Raw genomic sequence first — 16,591 nt, 5'->3', positions numbered from 1 at the left:
ATGAAAAAGTGCTCAATATCACTCGGCATCAGGGAAATCAAAATCAAAACCTCAATGAGATACCACCTCACACCAGTCAGAATGGCTAAAATTAACAAGTCAGGAAACGACAGATGTTGGCGGGGATGCGGAGAAAGGGGAACCCTCCTACACTGTTGGTGGGAATGCAAGCTGGTGCAGCCACTCTGGAAAACAGTATGGAGGTTCCTCAAAAAGTTGAAAATAGAGCTACCATATGATCCAGCAATTGCACTACTGGGTATTTACCCCAAAGATACAAAAGTAGGGATCCGAAAGGGTACGTGCACCCCGATGTTTTAGCAGCAATGTCCACAATAGCCAAACTGTGGAAAGAGCCAAGATGTCCATCAACAGATGAATGGATAAAGAAGAGGTGGTATATATATACAATGGAATATTCTGCAGCCATCAAAAGGAATGAGATCTTGCCATTTGCAACGACGTGGATGGAACTGGAGGGTATTATGTTGAGCGAAATAAGTCAAACAGAGAAAGACATGTATCATATGACCTCACTGATATGAGGAATTCTTAATCGCAGGAAACAAACTGAGGGTTGCTGGAGTGGGGGGTGGGGTGGGAGGGATGGGGTGGCTGGGTGAGAGACATTGGGGAGGGTATGTGCTATGGTGAGCGCTGTGAATTGTGTAAGACTGTTGAATCTCAGATCTGTACCTCTGAAACAAATAATGCAATATATGTTAAGAAAAAAAAAAAGAAGAAGGTAGCAGGAGGGGAAGAATGAAACAGGGGAAATCGGAGGGGTAGACGAACCACGAGAGACGATGGACTCTGAAAAACAAACTGAGGGTTCTAGAGGGGAGGAGGGTGGGAGGATGGGTTAGCCTGGTGGTGGGTATTGAGAAGGGCACATTCTGCATGGAGCACTGGGTGTTATGCACAAACAATGAATCATGGAACACTACATCTAAAACTAATGATGTAATGTATGGGGATTAACATAAGAATAAAAAAAATAGCAGGAGGGGAAAAAAAAAAGAGTCTGTTTCTTGGTTTGTCTCTCTCTCTCTCTCTCTCTCTCTTTTTTTTTCCCCTTTGCTTGTTTGTTTCTTAAATTCCACATAGGAGTGAGATCACATGGTATTTATCTTTCTCAGGCTAACTTCTTTTGCTTAGCATTATACTGTCTAGACCCATCAGGTTGTTGCAAAGTCCCTCTGCTTTCTAAACTATTCTAGAAAACGGAGAAATGTGGAGAACTTCTCAAATCACAATCTCAAAAATGCTGATCTCAAAATATGGCAAAGAGAGTTAAAAAAAATGTATAGCTTAAGCCCCTATTTTGAATCTTTAATAAAATGCTAGTAAAGAGTAACCACAAAACCATCATGATGATACTGCCTGGTCTATACACTGTCTATGTGCTGATTCACTGAATCCTCCTAACCACCCTATGAAGTGCTCTTATTATCCTTTCCCCAGATGAGGAAACTGAGGCACAGGAAGTGGCAGAGCTGGTACTCAGACGCAGGACACACCAGTCTCTAGAGACCACACTCTAACCACTGCTGTATACTGCCTCCCTATTTCAGTCCTGCGGCGTACCATGGCAGAGATCTGCCATGATGAAGTAGCGTCATGTGCCAGGGACGCCACACCAGCTCCACACCAGAAAGTCTCTGTGTAAAATTCATCTAAGGTACACCTAGTGCCCGATCTTGGTATCTGAGGTCACACTCTGGTAAAAGGAACCGGGGCTCCCTGCGGAAACGGCTCATTCTGGGGCTGGAGTGGGGACCATACAAAATGAGCCTGGAGTGGCCTGCAGTCCGGTTAAAGCAAGGCAGTGCTCGAGAAGCAAAATGACTGGGGGTGGATGATGTCGGAGGGACACAGGAGCCAAATGACGGAGCCTCCAATGCCCAAAGCGAGAATGACATGAGCAAGAAAATAAATAATACTGGATTATAACTCAAAGTATAAAGTAAGCATCTATGGGTCCACATAGGTATGAGTAAATAAGTGATTGAAGAAATACATGAATGGGGAAGAAGAGATAAATCCCCTATACAGCAGAATCACAAATAGTATATATAGATACTCCCCCACCAAGGGGACAGAACATAACTCCCCGCTCCTTAGGTGTGGGCTGGCCAGTGACTTCCTTCAACGAGTATAGTACGGAAGGTGGGAAAGAGCAACTCTCCAGTGGAGAAACTTGACAAACTGCCTCAGGGAGGTGATCAAGGACACCGATGGTAAGTGAGATTCACAGAATGTACCCCTGATATGATGTGGTGCACGCAACACTCTACCTCTGTGGTCTTCCTCCCAATGACCCATGACCTCTATCTAAACTCTGAGAAAAACATCAGAAAAAGTAAAATGGAAGGACCTTGTACAAAATATCTGACCAGTCCTCCTCAAAACTGTTAAGGTCATCTAAGTAAGGAAGTCCGAGAAACTGTCACAGCCAAAAGGAGCCTAAGGAGACAGGACAGCTAAACACAGTGGGGGTCCTGGGTGGGATCCTGGAACAGAAAGAGTATCGGGTAAAAGTGTGGACTTCAGATGATAATAATGTGTCAATATTGTTCATGAGCTGTGACAAATGTGCCACAGCCATGTTAATGATGGGGGTGGGGGTGGGGTAGGCGGCAGCTAACTCATATCCCTGTAACTTTTCTGTGATCCAAAACGATTACAAAATTAGAAGTTTATCAATTGCCTGAAACACATACGCACAAAAGGCCAAGGGAGATGCCAAAAAGGCACCTGACAATATTCAACATCCTTTCCTGATAAAATGTCCTGGTAAGCCAGGGAGAAAACACTACTTCCTTAAAGTGATGATATATATTTATCAGAAGTCAACAGTCAGAATCAGGTTCAATAGTGAAATACTACAGGAAAATCCATAAAGATGCCACCACTCCTACTTACTGGGATTCTCGGGGCAATTCGCCAGCATTTGAAAAGGAAATGCCTATGTCCCTTGGCTTTGTTCCCAAAAGCTCTGATTAGGACTGCATCGACCAGGCTGCATATTTGCAGGAAGCCTTTGCCTCTGATTCTTTGTCCACCCTTCTGGCTGGATACAAGGCTGCTTTGTGCCCTAAATGTACCCATTTTCCGGTTACTCTTACAGGCAAAATGAGCTACCCTGGCTTTAAGCCCCCGAGCCCTACACCCCTTTCAGACACGGGCTCTGCTGAACCACACAGAGAGAGCTACTCCCTCCCGTCACGTCAGGTCGTGTGCACAGAGCAGGCTGGGGGGCACACGGGATCTGCCCTGCCCAGTATGGGGTGGTCCGGGAGGAGGTACAGCCTGTTCCGAACACTGAGGAGTCATCTTTCCCAGGTGGCCCTGGCTCTCGGAAAGGGCTCAGCTCACTGAGGTGCGGCCAGCTGGGTGCAGTATTCGTGGGCTGCCTTCCTGAGGTGGGGCAGCAAACAGAGGGGGTTTCCTGACCCCTCTCGTGGTAGGCCATGTGGGGCCTGCCTCCAACAGCCAAGGAAGCACTGGCAGGAAACCTGCATCAGCCTCACAACACAAGGCAAAGAGCAGGTTCCGCCATGCCTGGACCTGGGGTCTCAGCGGGCCCTTTTTGAACAAGCCACGCTGTGGCTTCATCCCTTAAGGTGGCCAGCGGAGAGAGGATGTCTACTACGGAGGGGACAGGACACTGCCCATGACAGTGACCAGGCCCATGGAGAAGGCTCATCACATCCATTCTCACCCGTTGGGGCTCAGGGTCAGAGGCTGCTTGGACCCACACCTGCCCCAAAAGCCCCAAGCGAAACTCCAGCACCTTCATGGGGGAAGGTAAACTGTGGGTGGCCACACTGATGCCCAGGCTTGCCTAGACTGAGAGCACACTAAGTCAGACCACTCCCAGATGACTGAAAGCTGCACATCTCCAGAACCTCCCAGAAGGAGGAAAATACGGGCCTTTTGGTGACATCCATCACCAATGAAACCTGGATCCTCTGCATGACCCATGAGGGGCACGGCCAGAGCCATACACGGTCATGTCTGACCACCATGCCCAGCATGCCAGGCAGGGAGAGCCCTGGGAAAGACCCATAGCCAGAGGGGGGCATGCCAGTCCAGGCACCTGAGGGATGGCCCTTCAGTGACTACAGCGCACTAGCAGGGATGGACAAAGAAGAGGGAGGAAATCTGAGATGGGCCAGTGGTCTCCGGAGACCTGGAAACGCAGCCCCTGCAGAGGTAATGGAGAAGCCAGTCCCACCATCTGGGGGCAGGGTGGCCTATGGGATCTGTGGGGGGAGCTGGGAGTGAGGGATGAGCTCAGGGGTCAACTGTGTCGGGCGAGGCCTGGGGCTTGGGCTGGGGGTGGGACAGGAAAAAGCAGCTTCTTTGTGTCAGCAGCCTGTGCTTTCTACAGCCATAATCACCACGAGTTAGTAGGCTTGTGGCTGTGGGGCTCCCTATAAGCCCTCCCATCTTCCAATTATCCTCACTGGAGTGAAATGTTTTAATCCTCAAAAAAGATTTTAAAAAGGGCTTTAACAACATAGCAAGGGTTTTACAACTTGCTCCCTGGGGTGGGGGTGGGGGAGTAAATTGAAAGATCAACTACTTGACCCAGCACCCCACAGCTTATGTGGAATGTGTGTATGTGTGTGTGTGTGTGTGTGTGTTTATGTCTGTGGTGTATGTGAGTGAGTGGACGTGTGGTGTCAGTGGGTGGTGTCTGTGGATGGTGTGTGTGTGTGTGTGTATGTTTGGGTGTGTGTGTGTGCAGTGTTGGTGGTATCTGTGTGGGTGTGGATGTGTTGTCAGTGGGTGGTATCCCTGTGTGTATGTGTGTGGGGTCAGTGGACGTGTTTGCGCACGTGTGCGCGCAGGCGCACAGGATCAGGGCAGGAGACCCCGTCCCCTCGGCCCTTAGGCTGCCTCCCCCACTCCCCAGCCCTGACTCAGTGGGCACACTGCACACACAGGAGGTGCCTCGCTCCGTCCAGCCAGGGGGCAGGGAAAGGCAACGGGCCCTCAGCACAGCACAGATGGGCCAGTGCTTTATTAACAAAGGACTGGAAGAAAACAGGAGGCTACGGGTGTGGGCTGTTGCCTGGGACAGAACGGCAGAGCAAACCCAGGCCTTGTCGACGATCTCCGGGCAGGGTTGGGGGTACAGAAGGACCCCGGCCCGGGGAGTGGGACAGCCCTTTCCCCCTGCACACCTCGCAGACCCTCCGTCTTGTAACGCCCTCCTACAACCCCCACAGAAGCTGTCACGGGAGGGCCCGAAATGACCCAGTCCCAGCCTGGAGAGAAAGATGGTATAATTTCAATTAAGGTCCCAGGCTGTCAAATACATCGTTATTAATCTCTTTGTGGCAAATGTGAGCCGGGACCTGCTTACACAGCCAACTGAGCATGCTCTAAATTAGTGTTTGCAGGTAACGGATTCAGTTGCCAGCCCCACGCCAGCCGGCTACAAGCTGATTACGCCACTAACATGAAAGAATATGAGGCGGTAAAATGGACTGCCTGATTGGGCCTGCAGTCAGATGCTGTTCGCGCCCGATTTACCCACATATTAACGTCTTATTGGTTTAACACAATTTACTACACCTCAGTCGTGGAAAATGATTTTCATTTCCTCTGAAAACCCTACTCACATGCACAGCACAAAGGAGGAGGGATCTTAAAAAAGCCATCAGTTCACTTTTTTTTTTTAACATGCCCTCAAGATTTTATAACAAGCCTCTGATAATAAAACAACAACAAAAAACGAGGCTTAGGACCGGGTTTGCTAGCCAGCATCTCTTAAGCTTGAATCTGAGCACCACTGCCTTGAGGTTGTGCCCTCTTTTGAGAAAATCAGCCCCATCTCAGCCTCCGGTCCCCTGCTCCCACCCTGCCTCCAGTCCTGACACACGAGTCCCTGTTCTTCTTACCCTGTGTCCCTCTGTGGGGCTGGTGCTGGCCATGCTCCTGGCAGAACGTCCAGAATGTTCTAGGGATGCTCTTTTGACCCCTGTGGGTCAGCGGCCTGCATAGGAGTCTGGCCGCCCTGGGCCTTCCTGGGCATCGGTCCAGCCTGCGTTACAAGAGCCACACCCCGCGGGGAAACAACACCTGCTCTACAGGAGATTTTATACTCCCCACCTAGTTAAGAAAAGAATTCTAAAAGTTCACAGTGGTACAAAGGATAGCAAAAAATAGCTCAGGACATTTCCCTGTCTCCCATCCATCCAGCCAACCCCCACACACATACTTCTTGACACCAATTGTGGGGCCGACACTGTGCATAAAGGAGACGGGACTTCAAGAAGCCTCCAGCCTCCCAAGGACGCAGAACACAAAACTGTGTCACAGAGCCACCCGGGCAGTGACAGAGATACACGCCTGAGAGGAGGAAGCTCAGGGCAGAGAGAAGTCGGCCCCCTGCTCACCACTGCAAAATGTTCCTACGGGCTTCGGCTGGCACTGGCCGTAGGGAGCGCCCTCGTCAAATCTGGCGAGGGACACCCCAAGATGTCCCAGGACAACCATCTTCCCACCGCCTTTGGGGGTGACCCCGTCTGCCCCCACCGGTCACCCTGCCCACCTGTCCTACAGGAACAGACCCCGTCTCTTGTTCTCATCTTCTCTGCCTCAGCTTTTCCCCAGCACTGCCCGCAGTCCCCCAGGCCTGCACCCCAGGAAGGTCCCCGCTCTCAGCTCTCGGGGCAGGCACCGCTTCCCTTGCGTACCTCCTACAGCCAGCCGTGGGAGGGCAGGGCATACAGTAGGTGCAACCTGGCACGTCCAGTTGAGCCACTCGGTAATGCCACTCGGCACCCTCAGGGCGGCTCTGGTGTGAGCATCAGGCTCATTTCCCCTGATCCACAGAGGAGGCAGCCATGGGGCCGGGGGACTGGACGGTGGGGGGCACCCAGTGGTTTGAAGACAAAGGGACGATGTCCCCACAGCTCAGCTTAACAAAGGCCCCTTCACATGACTGCCAAACTCCATGTGTAGACTCTGGATCCCAACACAAACAGACCAGCGTGGACCAGGTATTGATAAGATTAAGGAACTACTGTTAATTTGGTTAGATGTGATGATAACGTGGTGGTTTCGTAAAGGGCAAAAATCCTCAACTGAGACACCTACTGCTGTTCTTACAGCTGAACAGACATGACATCTGGGGTTTGGTTTTAAATATGATGACAAAACAAGACGAAACAAAAACCTCGGTGGGGACTTCGAGGTTCATTATCCTCGGGGGGGGGCGTGGATATTCGAAATTTCTCATAATTTCGTAATTCAAATCTGATATTTGAAATTTCTCATAAAAAGAGAAAAAAGACCTCCATGCCCTAGGTGGGGGTGTAGGGAGCCGGCAGAAGTATTCCTAAGGCCCCTGGCCAGAGCTCACACGCAGGCCCGACTGGGCGGCGGCAGGCTCGGGCTCTGGACCCAGGGGGGCCGGGGGAGGGCGGCTCCTGCCCGACCCGGCAGCCAGCTTTGGAGCTAGACTGCTGGCAGCTGAGGACACAAGGTCACCAGCGTGCAGAGGACAGCAGGGCTCCACTCTGGGGCAAGCCAGTCCTGTTCTAATTTCTGGGTTATTTTTGTTTGAGGCATAGTCATGGGCCAGTTCAGCTGGGAAGAGATTTGTGGGGCAGTGCCAATCTGGGGGACTGCTGCCCGGCCCACCTCCCAGGTAGCCCTGCAGACCTCCCCCGTCCCAGGTCCTGGTAGGGGGCGAGGACCCTGGGACTAGCAGAGCAGATACCGCACTGCAGCAGACCATGTGAAGGCAGAGGCTGGGACACCTCTGTGTGCCCATCCCCATCCTCCTCCCGCGTGACAGAGCTGGGTCCCTAATGAAGCTCTTGTTCCATGCCCCCTCCCAGGACGCCACAGCAATGAGCGCCCTCAAGGCCATGTTAACCTCTTCCTACCCAGGCTAAGAGGAGAGAAATACAGAGGCCCTCTGTTCCGGACTCCTTTCAGGGTGAGACCTTTGAAAAAGATGCCTCTCCCCAAGCTACAGGATGGTGAACATACATGCCCGCTGTGCCCACTGTGGACTCTGTGTGCACCTCGCCCTCACCACACGCTGACAACACGGGCAGGCCAGAAAGGCTGGGAGGGGCATGAGGAGGCAGAGTGGGCCCTGAGGGCACCCAGGTGGGCTCTGCAAAGTGGGGAAGGGGGGGCAGCACCAAGCTCCTACAAGGCCAGGTCGGAAGAGGCAGCCCAGAATGGGGGTGGCAGTAAAGGTAAAACTCTTTTCCTGGACTCACAACACTCTGACACCAAACGTGTGGGTTTTCCACACCAAGCAATTTTCCAGTTCTCTGTGGTCACCAACCGGATGTCCTACAATTTAATTCTGACGCTAACTGCCAGAGTTAGCACAGACCTCCCAGGTTAAGGGCTCAGTACTTATGACTGACTGGCTATAACCTGGGGGTTTCCATGACCCCTTCCTTGGGTTTGATCATTTGCTAGAATGGCTCACAGAACTCAGGAAAGTGCTTTACTTACTATGAGTACTTTATTAGAAAGGATACAACTCAGGAAGAGCCAAACAGAAGAGAGATGCACAGGGCAAGGTGTGGGGGAAGGGACAAGGAGCTTCTATGCCCCGCCCCCCGGCCCACCACCCTTCCGGCTCTCCCACTGCTTAAGGTCCTTTGGAGGTTCCCTTCCGCAGGCACAGCTGAGTAAGTCACCGGTCAGAACTCCACCTCTGGCCCCTCTCCTCTCTCCCTGGAGTTTGAGGGCAGGGATGAGAGTTCCAACCCCCTAATCTAGGGGTTGGTTCCTCTACCAACCACCCCCACCTTCTAAGAGTCACTCAGGTGCAAGTGAAAGGGGCTTATTATGAATAAAGACACTTTCACTGAAGGAACTCCAAGGGTTCTAGAAGCTCTGTGCCAGGAACTGGGGGCAGAGACCAAATAGGCATTTCTTATTCCATCACAGGGGGAGAACTGGCTGCCTCTTCGGTGTCCTCTCCCCAGTGGAGCTTCCAGACAGTACCATCATTGGGGGGAGATGGACTGGGGGCCTCCTGCCCCCGGACCTGGGTGAGAGGAGTGCCACTGGGGCAGTTTGGGTCTGACCCCAGGGCTTCCTCAGGCCATGGCAGCACGTGCTGAGCCCTGGGTCCCAGCACAGAGTGGGGCTGAGGAGCTGGCCACGTCACACCCATCGTGGCTGGCCACCCCAGGAAGTGCTGAGGGGCGGAGGGGACAGTGGCTCGCTGTGGGCCTAACTGGAGCCAAAGGCCAATGGAATTCTCCAGAACACTTTATGAGCCACTTAACTATTCCTCGACCCAGTCGTCCAAGCACAGCCGACGTAATGGCAATGTTTACACATAAAAATGGCAAGCTGCTTTACTAGAGGCTTTCAGAGTCACAACAGCAGTTTTCTCTGCAGAAACAAAGTCCAAGTGGGGAATGATGGGGCACTAAACCATCCCGAAAAGTCATCAAAGACCATTACCATCAAACACTCTGCCCAGAGCCAGGCAGGTGGTCACGGTCCAAAGACAGACGCCCAGCCCACGGTCCCCACTCAATTCTGCAGCGGGCCTGTAGTGCTCATCTGGTACTGGCTGAGGGAACATCAATTACTGTTTTTTACATTTTAATCTTTACCCAGAGAAACACAGCAGCTTACCTCTCCATCTCATATTCTTTCATTCCCACTTTTACGGCCTTCATTACCTGGAGAATGGATATTAAGCAAAGACGTTTGTATTAAGGAGATAAGTAACACTGCCTTATAAATAATGTATAGCAGTTTTTCAAAAGAAACTCTTCTTTTAAAAAAAAAAAAAAAGAATGGTATGGGCGCACAGCGGTGCAGACATGTGACAAATGCGAACTTTTTTAAAGCTCCAAGAGCCATACAGTTTATTTAAACCACTCTGGGGGCGCCTGGGTGGCTCAGTTGGTTAAGCGGCTGCCTTCGGCTCAGGTCATGATCCTGGAGTCCCGGGATCGAGTCCCGCATCGGGTTCCCTGCTCAGCAGGGAGTCTGCTTCTCCCTCTGACTCTCCCCCTCTCATGCTCCCTATCACTATCTTTCTCAATAAATAAATAAAAATCTTAAAAAAAAAAAAAATAAACCACTCTGGAGCCCTTCCATCTGGGAGCCCGTGAGCTGCCGGCACCAAGCTACATGGCCAGCTCAGGTGGCGGCCAAGCTTCAACCAAGATGTCTGGTGAACACTTAATGCTCAGAAAGCGATGCCTAGCCTAGAAGGTTTCCTTTGTTTAGCTGTCATAGAACACACAGAAAATGAATTCATGCAAGCAACTGTGGCCCCCAAACAACCCTTGCCTGTCTCCGGACACAAAGCCGTGGCTGTCACTATACAGGCACCAGGCTATCCCAGTCACCCTGAACATCCTACAAGACATACACTTCCTTATTCGCTCTTGCTCCTCAGGTAAAGTGGGAAGGTTTGGGAAAGAGCCTCATGAGAGAGGCTGTTTTCGGAAATGGAGGACAGTAATCACTGTGCCTGAATGATGGCTAAGGACAGGAGAGCCTTTAAAAGGAGCTGGAACCGCCGGAGTGCCAGGAAGGAGAGCCCCACACTCTGAGCGGGGACTTCTTGCTGGGAAATGTCCTCAGGGTGGGTGCCTTAAGGTGAGGGACTGGGGCAGAGCCTCTGCTGTCCCTGCCCTGCCCCCACTGGGGAAGAGAAAAGAGCCATGACCGTGTCTCTGCCGGAAGCAACACTTGCTGCCTACTCACATGGCACCCGGGACTGGAGCCACCACGGGACCGTCCATCTCAACGAGGCCCTCCCAGCCCACTCAGAGCCCTGCTGCTTGCCCACCCCAGCTAGAACAGCGCTCCGGCGAGCCCGTGCCCAGCTTACCTCCCGGTGGGCCTCGCTGGAGATTCTGTTGGTGTAACGCAAAACCTCCAGCTCCATGTCCGTCTTAAAGACTCGGCTTCAGAGAGAAGAAAAAAGGGGCAAGTCAGTGATGCCCAGCGTCAGGGGCTGGCCGGACCCCCCCACCCAGGGAGACCTCGGGGCCCACCATACCCAGCACGGCCTGGGAAGCAGCACAGGGCTGGCTTGTGCCCAGCCAGGCCACTGGGGCATGGGGGTGGAAGGGCCACCAAGCCCCCAGAAGTGATATGCTGCACCAAGAGCTGCCCATCCTGGTCTCATGCCAGGCTTGGGTGTGCAGGCTGTTTCTAGTTACAAGACCTGGAAACCGCTGTGGGTGCTGGACGAAGCCCAGATTCTGCAGCCAGACATGTCCTGCCTCACCGAGACTCAGTTTCCCCGTCCATAAAATGGGGATAAAATCTACCTGGCAAGGAGGCTGTTGGACCTGAATCAAGTGTGCCAACTCCCAGGGCTCTGCCCAGTTGGCTGAAGAGGGTTACCGTTTCCTCCCACCCCACCCACCTGCCCCTGGGGCAGCCCAGGAATCCTCCTCCACCCCAGTCAGGCCCCCTGCGGGATCCAGGGATGGGGGTGGGAACAGTGGGTGGTGCAGCCACTTCCAGCCATGAGTGCAGGAAAAAATGTGGAAAACAGCCAGTCTGCAGAGAGGAGGAGACAAGGAACAGACAAGAAGAGAAGGGGGCTGTGTGGGGCAGGCAGGCGCAGCCAAGAGGCCCTGCTCTCCTTCTCACTCAGCTGTGCCTCCTGCAGCTGGACTCTGAGGGTCCTGGGGGCCCTCACAATAAATCCATGTTAATCTGCCCAAATGTGGTCAGGTTTCTGGTCTTTGCGATCAACCTCATTGCCAAGTACGACTCAGCTAGAGAAGCTACGTAAATATTTGTTTTCAACCTCCACTTCAGATGAGCAACTCCAGGCCATGCGGCATTTCAGTGGCAGCCGTGACCAGTCATTAAGAGCTCAGCGTCCCGGTGCGTGCCCCGTGGCCAGCTCTGCGTCCTTCACACAAGGTGACACACCTTCACCAACGCTCCCACACGGCCACCTCTCCCTCTCGTGAAGGGAACACATTCAAGCACCCTGCAGACAGGCAAAGCCAGTGTCTGATGATGGCAGACCAGTGCCTGCCCCCCCCCCCCCCCCCCCCCCCGTTCACTCTCTCATCCAGCTGCTGTCTGTGTCCTGAAGCTGGACCAAGGCCAAGGACGGCAGCGAAGAAGCTCCCACCTCCATCAGAGGCAGCGAACCTCTGGGGACTTCACAGAAGCAGCCCAAGCCAGCCACTGACTCACACCGTCTCCATGGTGCCATCCAGCTGGGACAGCCAGCCATCTGTCACAGGGAAGTGACGAAGGCATCTTGCAGCACCGTGACGCCCTCCTAAGACCGTAAAACCTTCTGGGGAATATGGAAAAGATAAACCCTTCAGCCCAGTGAGACTTTTTCCACATGAATAGCCTCTCTTTCCTGAGGAAGCAGACCCTGAAGCCTGACACTCGGCTCTTTATCATCAGAAGGCGTCTCTGATTCCCCACCAGGGGGCTGGGAGCAGTCCCACCTGGGGAACAGGAAGCTGCTTCCTGTGCCCTGGAGGTGAGGGTCCAAAGCCTGGGCAGGACTCAGATGAGCAGCTCAGCTCCTGAGGCCCAAATCCACTCACAGGATAACCTAGCGGCCCCTGCTGCTTCACTCCCCACTGCCACCTGCTCACTCCAGCCCGAGCAACTGGTAAGCGGGGAGTGGGCTCCTCTGTTCTCAGGTGCAGTGATGACCAGAATGACAACACAGTGGGGAACCAGGCCCAGGCTGTGCCCGCCCCCAGCCCTCTGCCCCTCTATTCAGCTTAGATCCCTGGTTCATCCTGCCAACATTTCAGACCCCGAGGCCCTGTGCCCACACAGCCATAAGGGCTCGGCCAAACCCCCACGAGGGATGAGCCAGAGCCTGGGCCTGCAAAAGCATGATCCGGGGCCACAACGGCCGCAGGAAAATCCGCGACTGGGCAGTCGGCACAGCAAGCTCCCAGTCACCGGCCCCACCGGCCTCAGCACCATCCCAGTTCTGCTCTGAGCTGCTTGGGGGCATGCAAGGCCAGAGGGCTCCTCTCAACTTTATCTCCCTCAGATCTCTCCCCTCCCTTCCCTGGGTCTCCTCCCCTTGTCAGCAGACGAATGAACTGTATCCCTCCTCTCTGAACTCCCAAGCCTTCCCCTCCACACTCGGGTTCTCCTCCCCACCCACTCACAAGGGAAGGAGTGGAGCAGGCTCAGCACCCCAACATACACAGCTGGGCTCAGAGCCCACGTGGCCCCTATTACTGGGAGCTCCATGACCACCCACTTCCCCTTCCTCCTCCTCCTCCGGGCAAGCTCTATCCCCCACTACCCTGCCACTTTCCGGAAGGGAAACCATAACCACCTCTGCTTTGGGAGTGGAGAGAGAGCTGCTTTTATGTTTCATCTCAACCCTCTTGTCCATCTCCTCCCCTCTCCTCTTCCCCTTTTGGCCTACCACTACCCCCCACCCTGCCAGCCCCCATCTCACCAACGTGTGGGAGAAGGACTCCAGGCTGCCAAATCCAGAAGCGTTCCACGACCGCCGAGAGGAAGCACAGGGAGCCCTGCATCCTCTGGCACCACTGGGCTGCTACCCCTCCTCCATCTCCCTTCCCTGCTCCCAAATCCCCGTCTCTGGCACAGGGCTCTTCGCTGCACCTGCCCCTGTAAGCCCCCAGGCTCCTACAGCTCAGCCTGACACAAACTCCCCCACCTCACCCCACAGCTCCACCACACCCCTGCTACTTCAAACAGACACCTGCACATCATCCCAGACACTTTCGTGTCATCAGTCCATTGCTCCCACATCCAGGTGATGACCAAGGGCTTCAATTCTCGCCGCTACAACCTCTCTCAGACCCTTCGTTTCTCTCCATCCAGACCCCACCGCCTCCAGCCTGGACAACTCTCCGGCCTCTTCTTGCCTCCAGGCCTCTGTGCTCACTGACAGCGGCTGGGAACCTTTAGGAAACAAATGTGACCACGCTTTTCCTTGCTTAAAAGCTTCGGGGGCCTCTAAATGTCCTCGGGATGGAGTTAAAACTACTCACGAGCCTTCCCATGCCTGTCTCCACCACCTACCTCCCCTCAGCCCCACAGCGACTCTTCTGCTCAGGCCCTTTCACCTCCAGCTCCCACCTGAACCACACCTTTCCCGAAGTGGAGGAGGGGCTCCCCCAACCCCTTTCCCTACGTTTCCAGGGCAGTCTATAGGAATCCTTGGAGAGCTACCACACACGTGACTCTTTTTACATTTAAGTCTCTTCCCAAAAAGGCCGTGGTCCTGGGGGGTAGGGTAGCGGCACCCCAAGGGCTTGGCCCAAAACAGACACGTAGGAACCAGGGTTAGAAATAGTACCTGGGCATTGCACCAAAGCTGGAAAATGCCTTAGTTCCAAAAAGGAGAGCTCATGGCTCTTTTCAAAGAAGAAAAAGAGGCTTCCTCCACCCCACCTGGAGGAGTTTGGCAGACATCGTGGGATGTGGCTCAGCCAGGCCTGCCCTGCGCAGGACAGGGGCACAGCCTGCCCAGGCTCCAGCAGCCCAAACTGCCACAGCCACCGCCTTACCCTGAGCCACGCAGCTAGGAGGAGGCAGCCCTAAGAGTTGAACCCCAGGAGCCCACTGCACAGGCTCTCCCCACAGCCCCTCCCTGCAGTGGGAGCGCCCCAGTCTATAGAGGGGCCGGGAAAAGCAGGCCACCAGCTTCTCCTCCAAGGACACTTGGTGCCCAAACCACACTGTCTTCCCATCAGAGACGCCAGCACTTCCGACCATTGATGCTGAGGCCTGCTTTCCTTCCCAATTTGAATTTGTGGAAGATGACAAACCAGGACTTTACCTGGTTTACTCAGGACTTATTTTTGTTTTCTTTTTTTTTATTCTTATGTTAATCCCCATACATTACATCATTAGTTTTAGATGAAGTGTTCCATGATTCATTGTTTGTGCATAACACCCTGTGCTCCATGCAGAATCTGCCCTCCTCAATACCCACCACCAGGCTAACCCATCCTCCCACCCCCCTCCCCTCTAGAACCCTCAGTTTGTTTTTCAGAGTCCATCGTGTCTCATGATTCATCTACCCCTCCGATTTCCCCCGCTTCATTCTTCCCCTCCTGCTACCTTCTTCTTCTTTTTTTTCTTAACATATATTGCATTATTTGTTTCAGAGGTACAGATCTGAGATTCAACAGTCTTGCACAATTCACAGCGCCTACCAGAGCACATACCCTCCCCAGTGTCTATCACCCAGTCACCCCATCCCTCCCACCCCACCCCCCACTCCAGCAACCCTCAGTTTGTTTCCTGCAATTAAGAATTCCTCATATCAGTGAGATCATATGATACATGTCTTTCTCTGTTTGACTTATTTCGCTCAACATAATACCCTCCAGTTCCATCCACGTCGTTGCAAATGGTAAGATCTCATTACTCAGGATTTATTTTTAAGTCATGTTTAAAAAGAAATCACACTGAACCAGGACAAATTATGCCATAAAGGCGGTTCTCCAACAAAACCGGCCTGGCGCAACTGAATCCGAGCTTTAAAGGCCCTCAGAACAGGCGTCTGCCGTGTGCCGGCTCACCTGACTATCCATAGGGCGCTCTGGGTCTAAGTCTTGCCCAGGTGCCAGGCATCCAGCCTGGCCCAGGTCTCTCCAGGACACAAGCACCAGAAACAGTTTTTAAGATGACTGTACAAAATAACAGGACTTTCCAGCATTCAGCAGTTTCTCCCTATCTTCAGGAAGGATTGACCGCCCTGAGTCTGAAGAGGCTATTTCTATGACTCCTGGACATGAAAAGATAAGGAAAAAAGGATTCCAACCCTCCAGAGTGAGGGCTGCCTAGTGTCATACTCAGCCCCAGCCTTGTTTGGCCCCAGTATGTGTGGGGTGGGGTAAGAAATGTGATCTGCAAGTCTTCTATCCCCAGGACAGGACCAAGGCCTCCTCCTCCATGAGGCACCAGAGGACGCAGGTTTGGGACAGAACAACACAGATGCAGTTAACAAGTCTGGGCTGAGAACAACTCAGACTCTTCGACTAGCAAAAGGACATGGCTGACATGTGCAGGCGATAGAGGCCATCATGCAGAGTCCCCAGGCCTGTGGCCCTGCCTGTGAGCATCAATGCACCCAGGTGGCCACTCACATAGCAAGGCAGCGCCCCACGCAGGGGAGCAGAAGGGAGGAGAAAGCTCCTCCACCATGCCAGGCCCAGAGTCCCCTGCAACAGGCTAGAAATGACAAAAACTGGACTCAGCTGAGATTTATTTGTGCAATCTGGTTTTTTTCCCCTTCAATATGCATAGGTCACAAAACTGCTTCTGGGCATTAAACCCAGGATTAAGACATTAATTAGCTGAGGTTTGAATTCTCCACTGATTAAAACAGTAGCAAGACAGGGGCGCCTGCGTGGCTCAGTCGGTTAAGCGCCTGCCTTCAGCTCAGGTCATGATCCTGGGGTCCTGGGATCGAGCCCCTTCTCCCTCTCCCTCTGCCTGCCACTCTCCCTACTTGTGCTCTCTATCAGGAAAGGAAAGAGGAAAGGAAAGGGAAAGGAAAGGGAAAGGAAAGGAAAGGAAAAGAAAGGAAAGGAAAGGAAAGGAAAGGAAAGGAAAGGAAAGGAAAGGA

At 53.2% G+C, this 16,591-nt stretch overlaps 1 protein-coding gene across 1 annotated transcript in view; it reads right to left on the bottom strand.

Annotated features, from left to right (window-relative positions):
* The window catches only part of PEPD (peptidase D), a 118,098-nt gene that overhangs the window by 62,600 nt on the left and 38,907 nt on the right, over positions 1-16,591 (bottom strand). Inside the window, exons 8-9 of the mRNA XM_035023497.1 lie at positions 10,856-10,931; positions 9,643-9,689 (exon numbers count right to left, since the gene is read on the bottom strand). Coding sequence (XP_034879388.1) covers positions 9,643-9,689; positions 10,856-10,931 — 123 coding nt within the window. The remainder of the gene's footprint in view (positions 1-9,642; positions 9,690-10,855; positions 10,932-16,591) is intronic.

This window comes from Mirounga leonina, unplaced genomic scaffold (genome assembly GCF_011800145.1).
Source record: "Mirounga leonina isolate KUSES-001 unplaced genomic scaffold, KU_Mleo_1.0 Mir_177, whole genome shotgun sequence".
NCBI lineage: Eukaryota > Metazoa > Chordata > Mammalia > Carnivora > Phocidae > Mirounga > Mirounga leonina.
The sequence above is the reverse complement of the archived record's forward strand: the minus strand, read 5'-3'. Positions and strand labels throughout refer to the sequence as shown.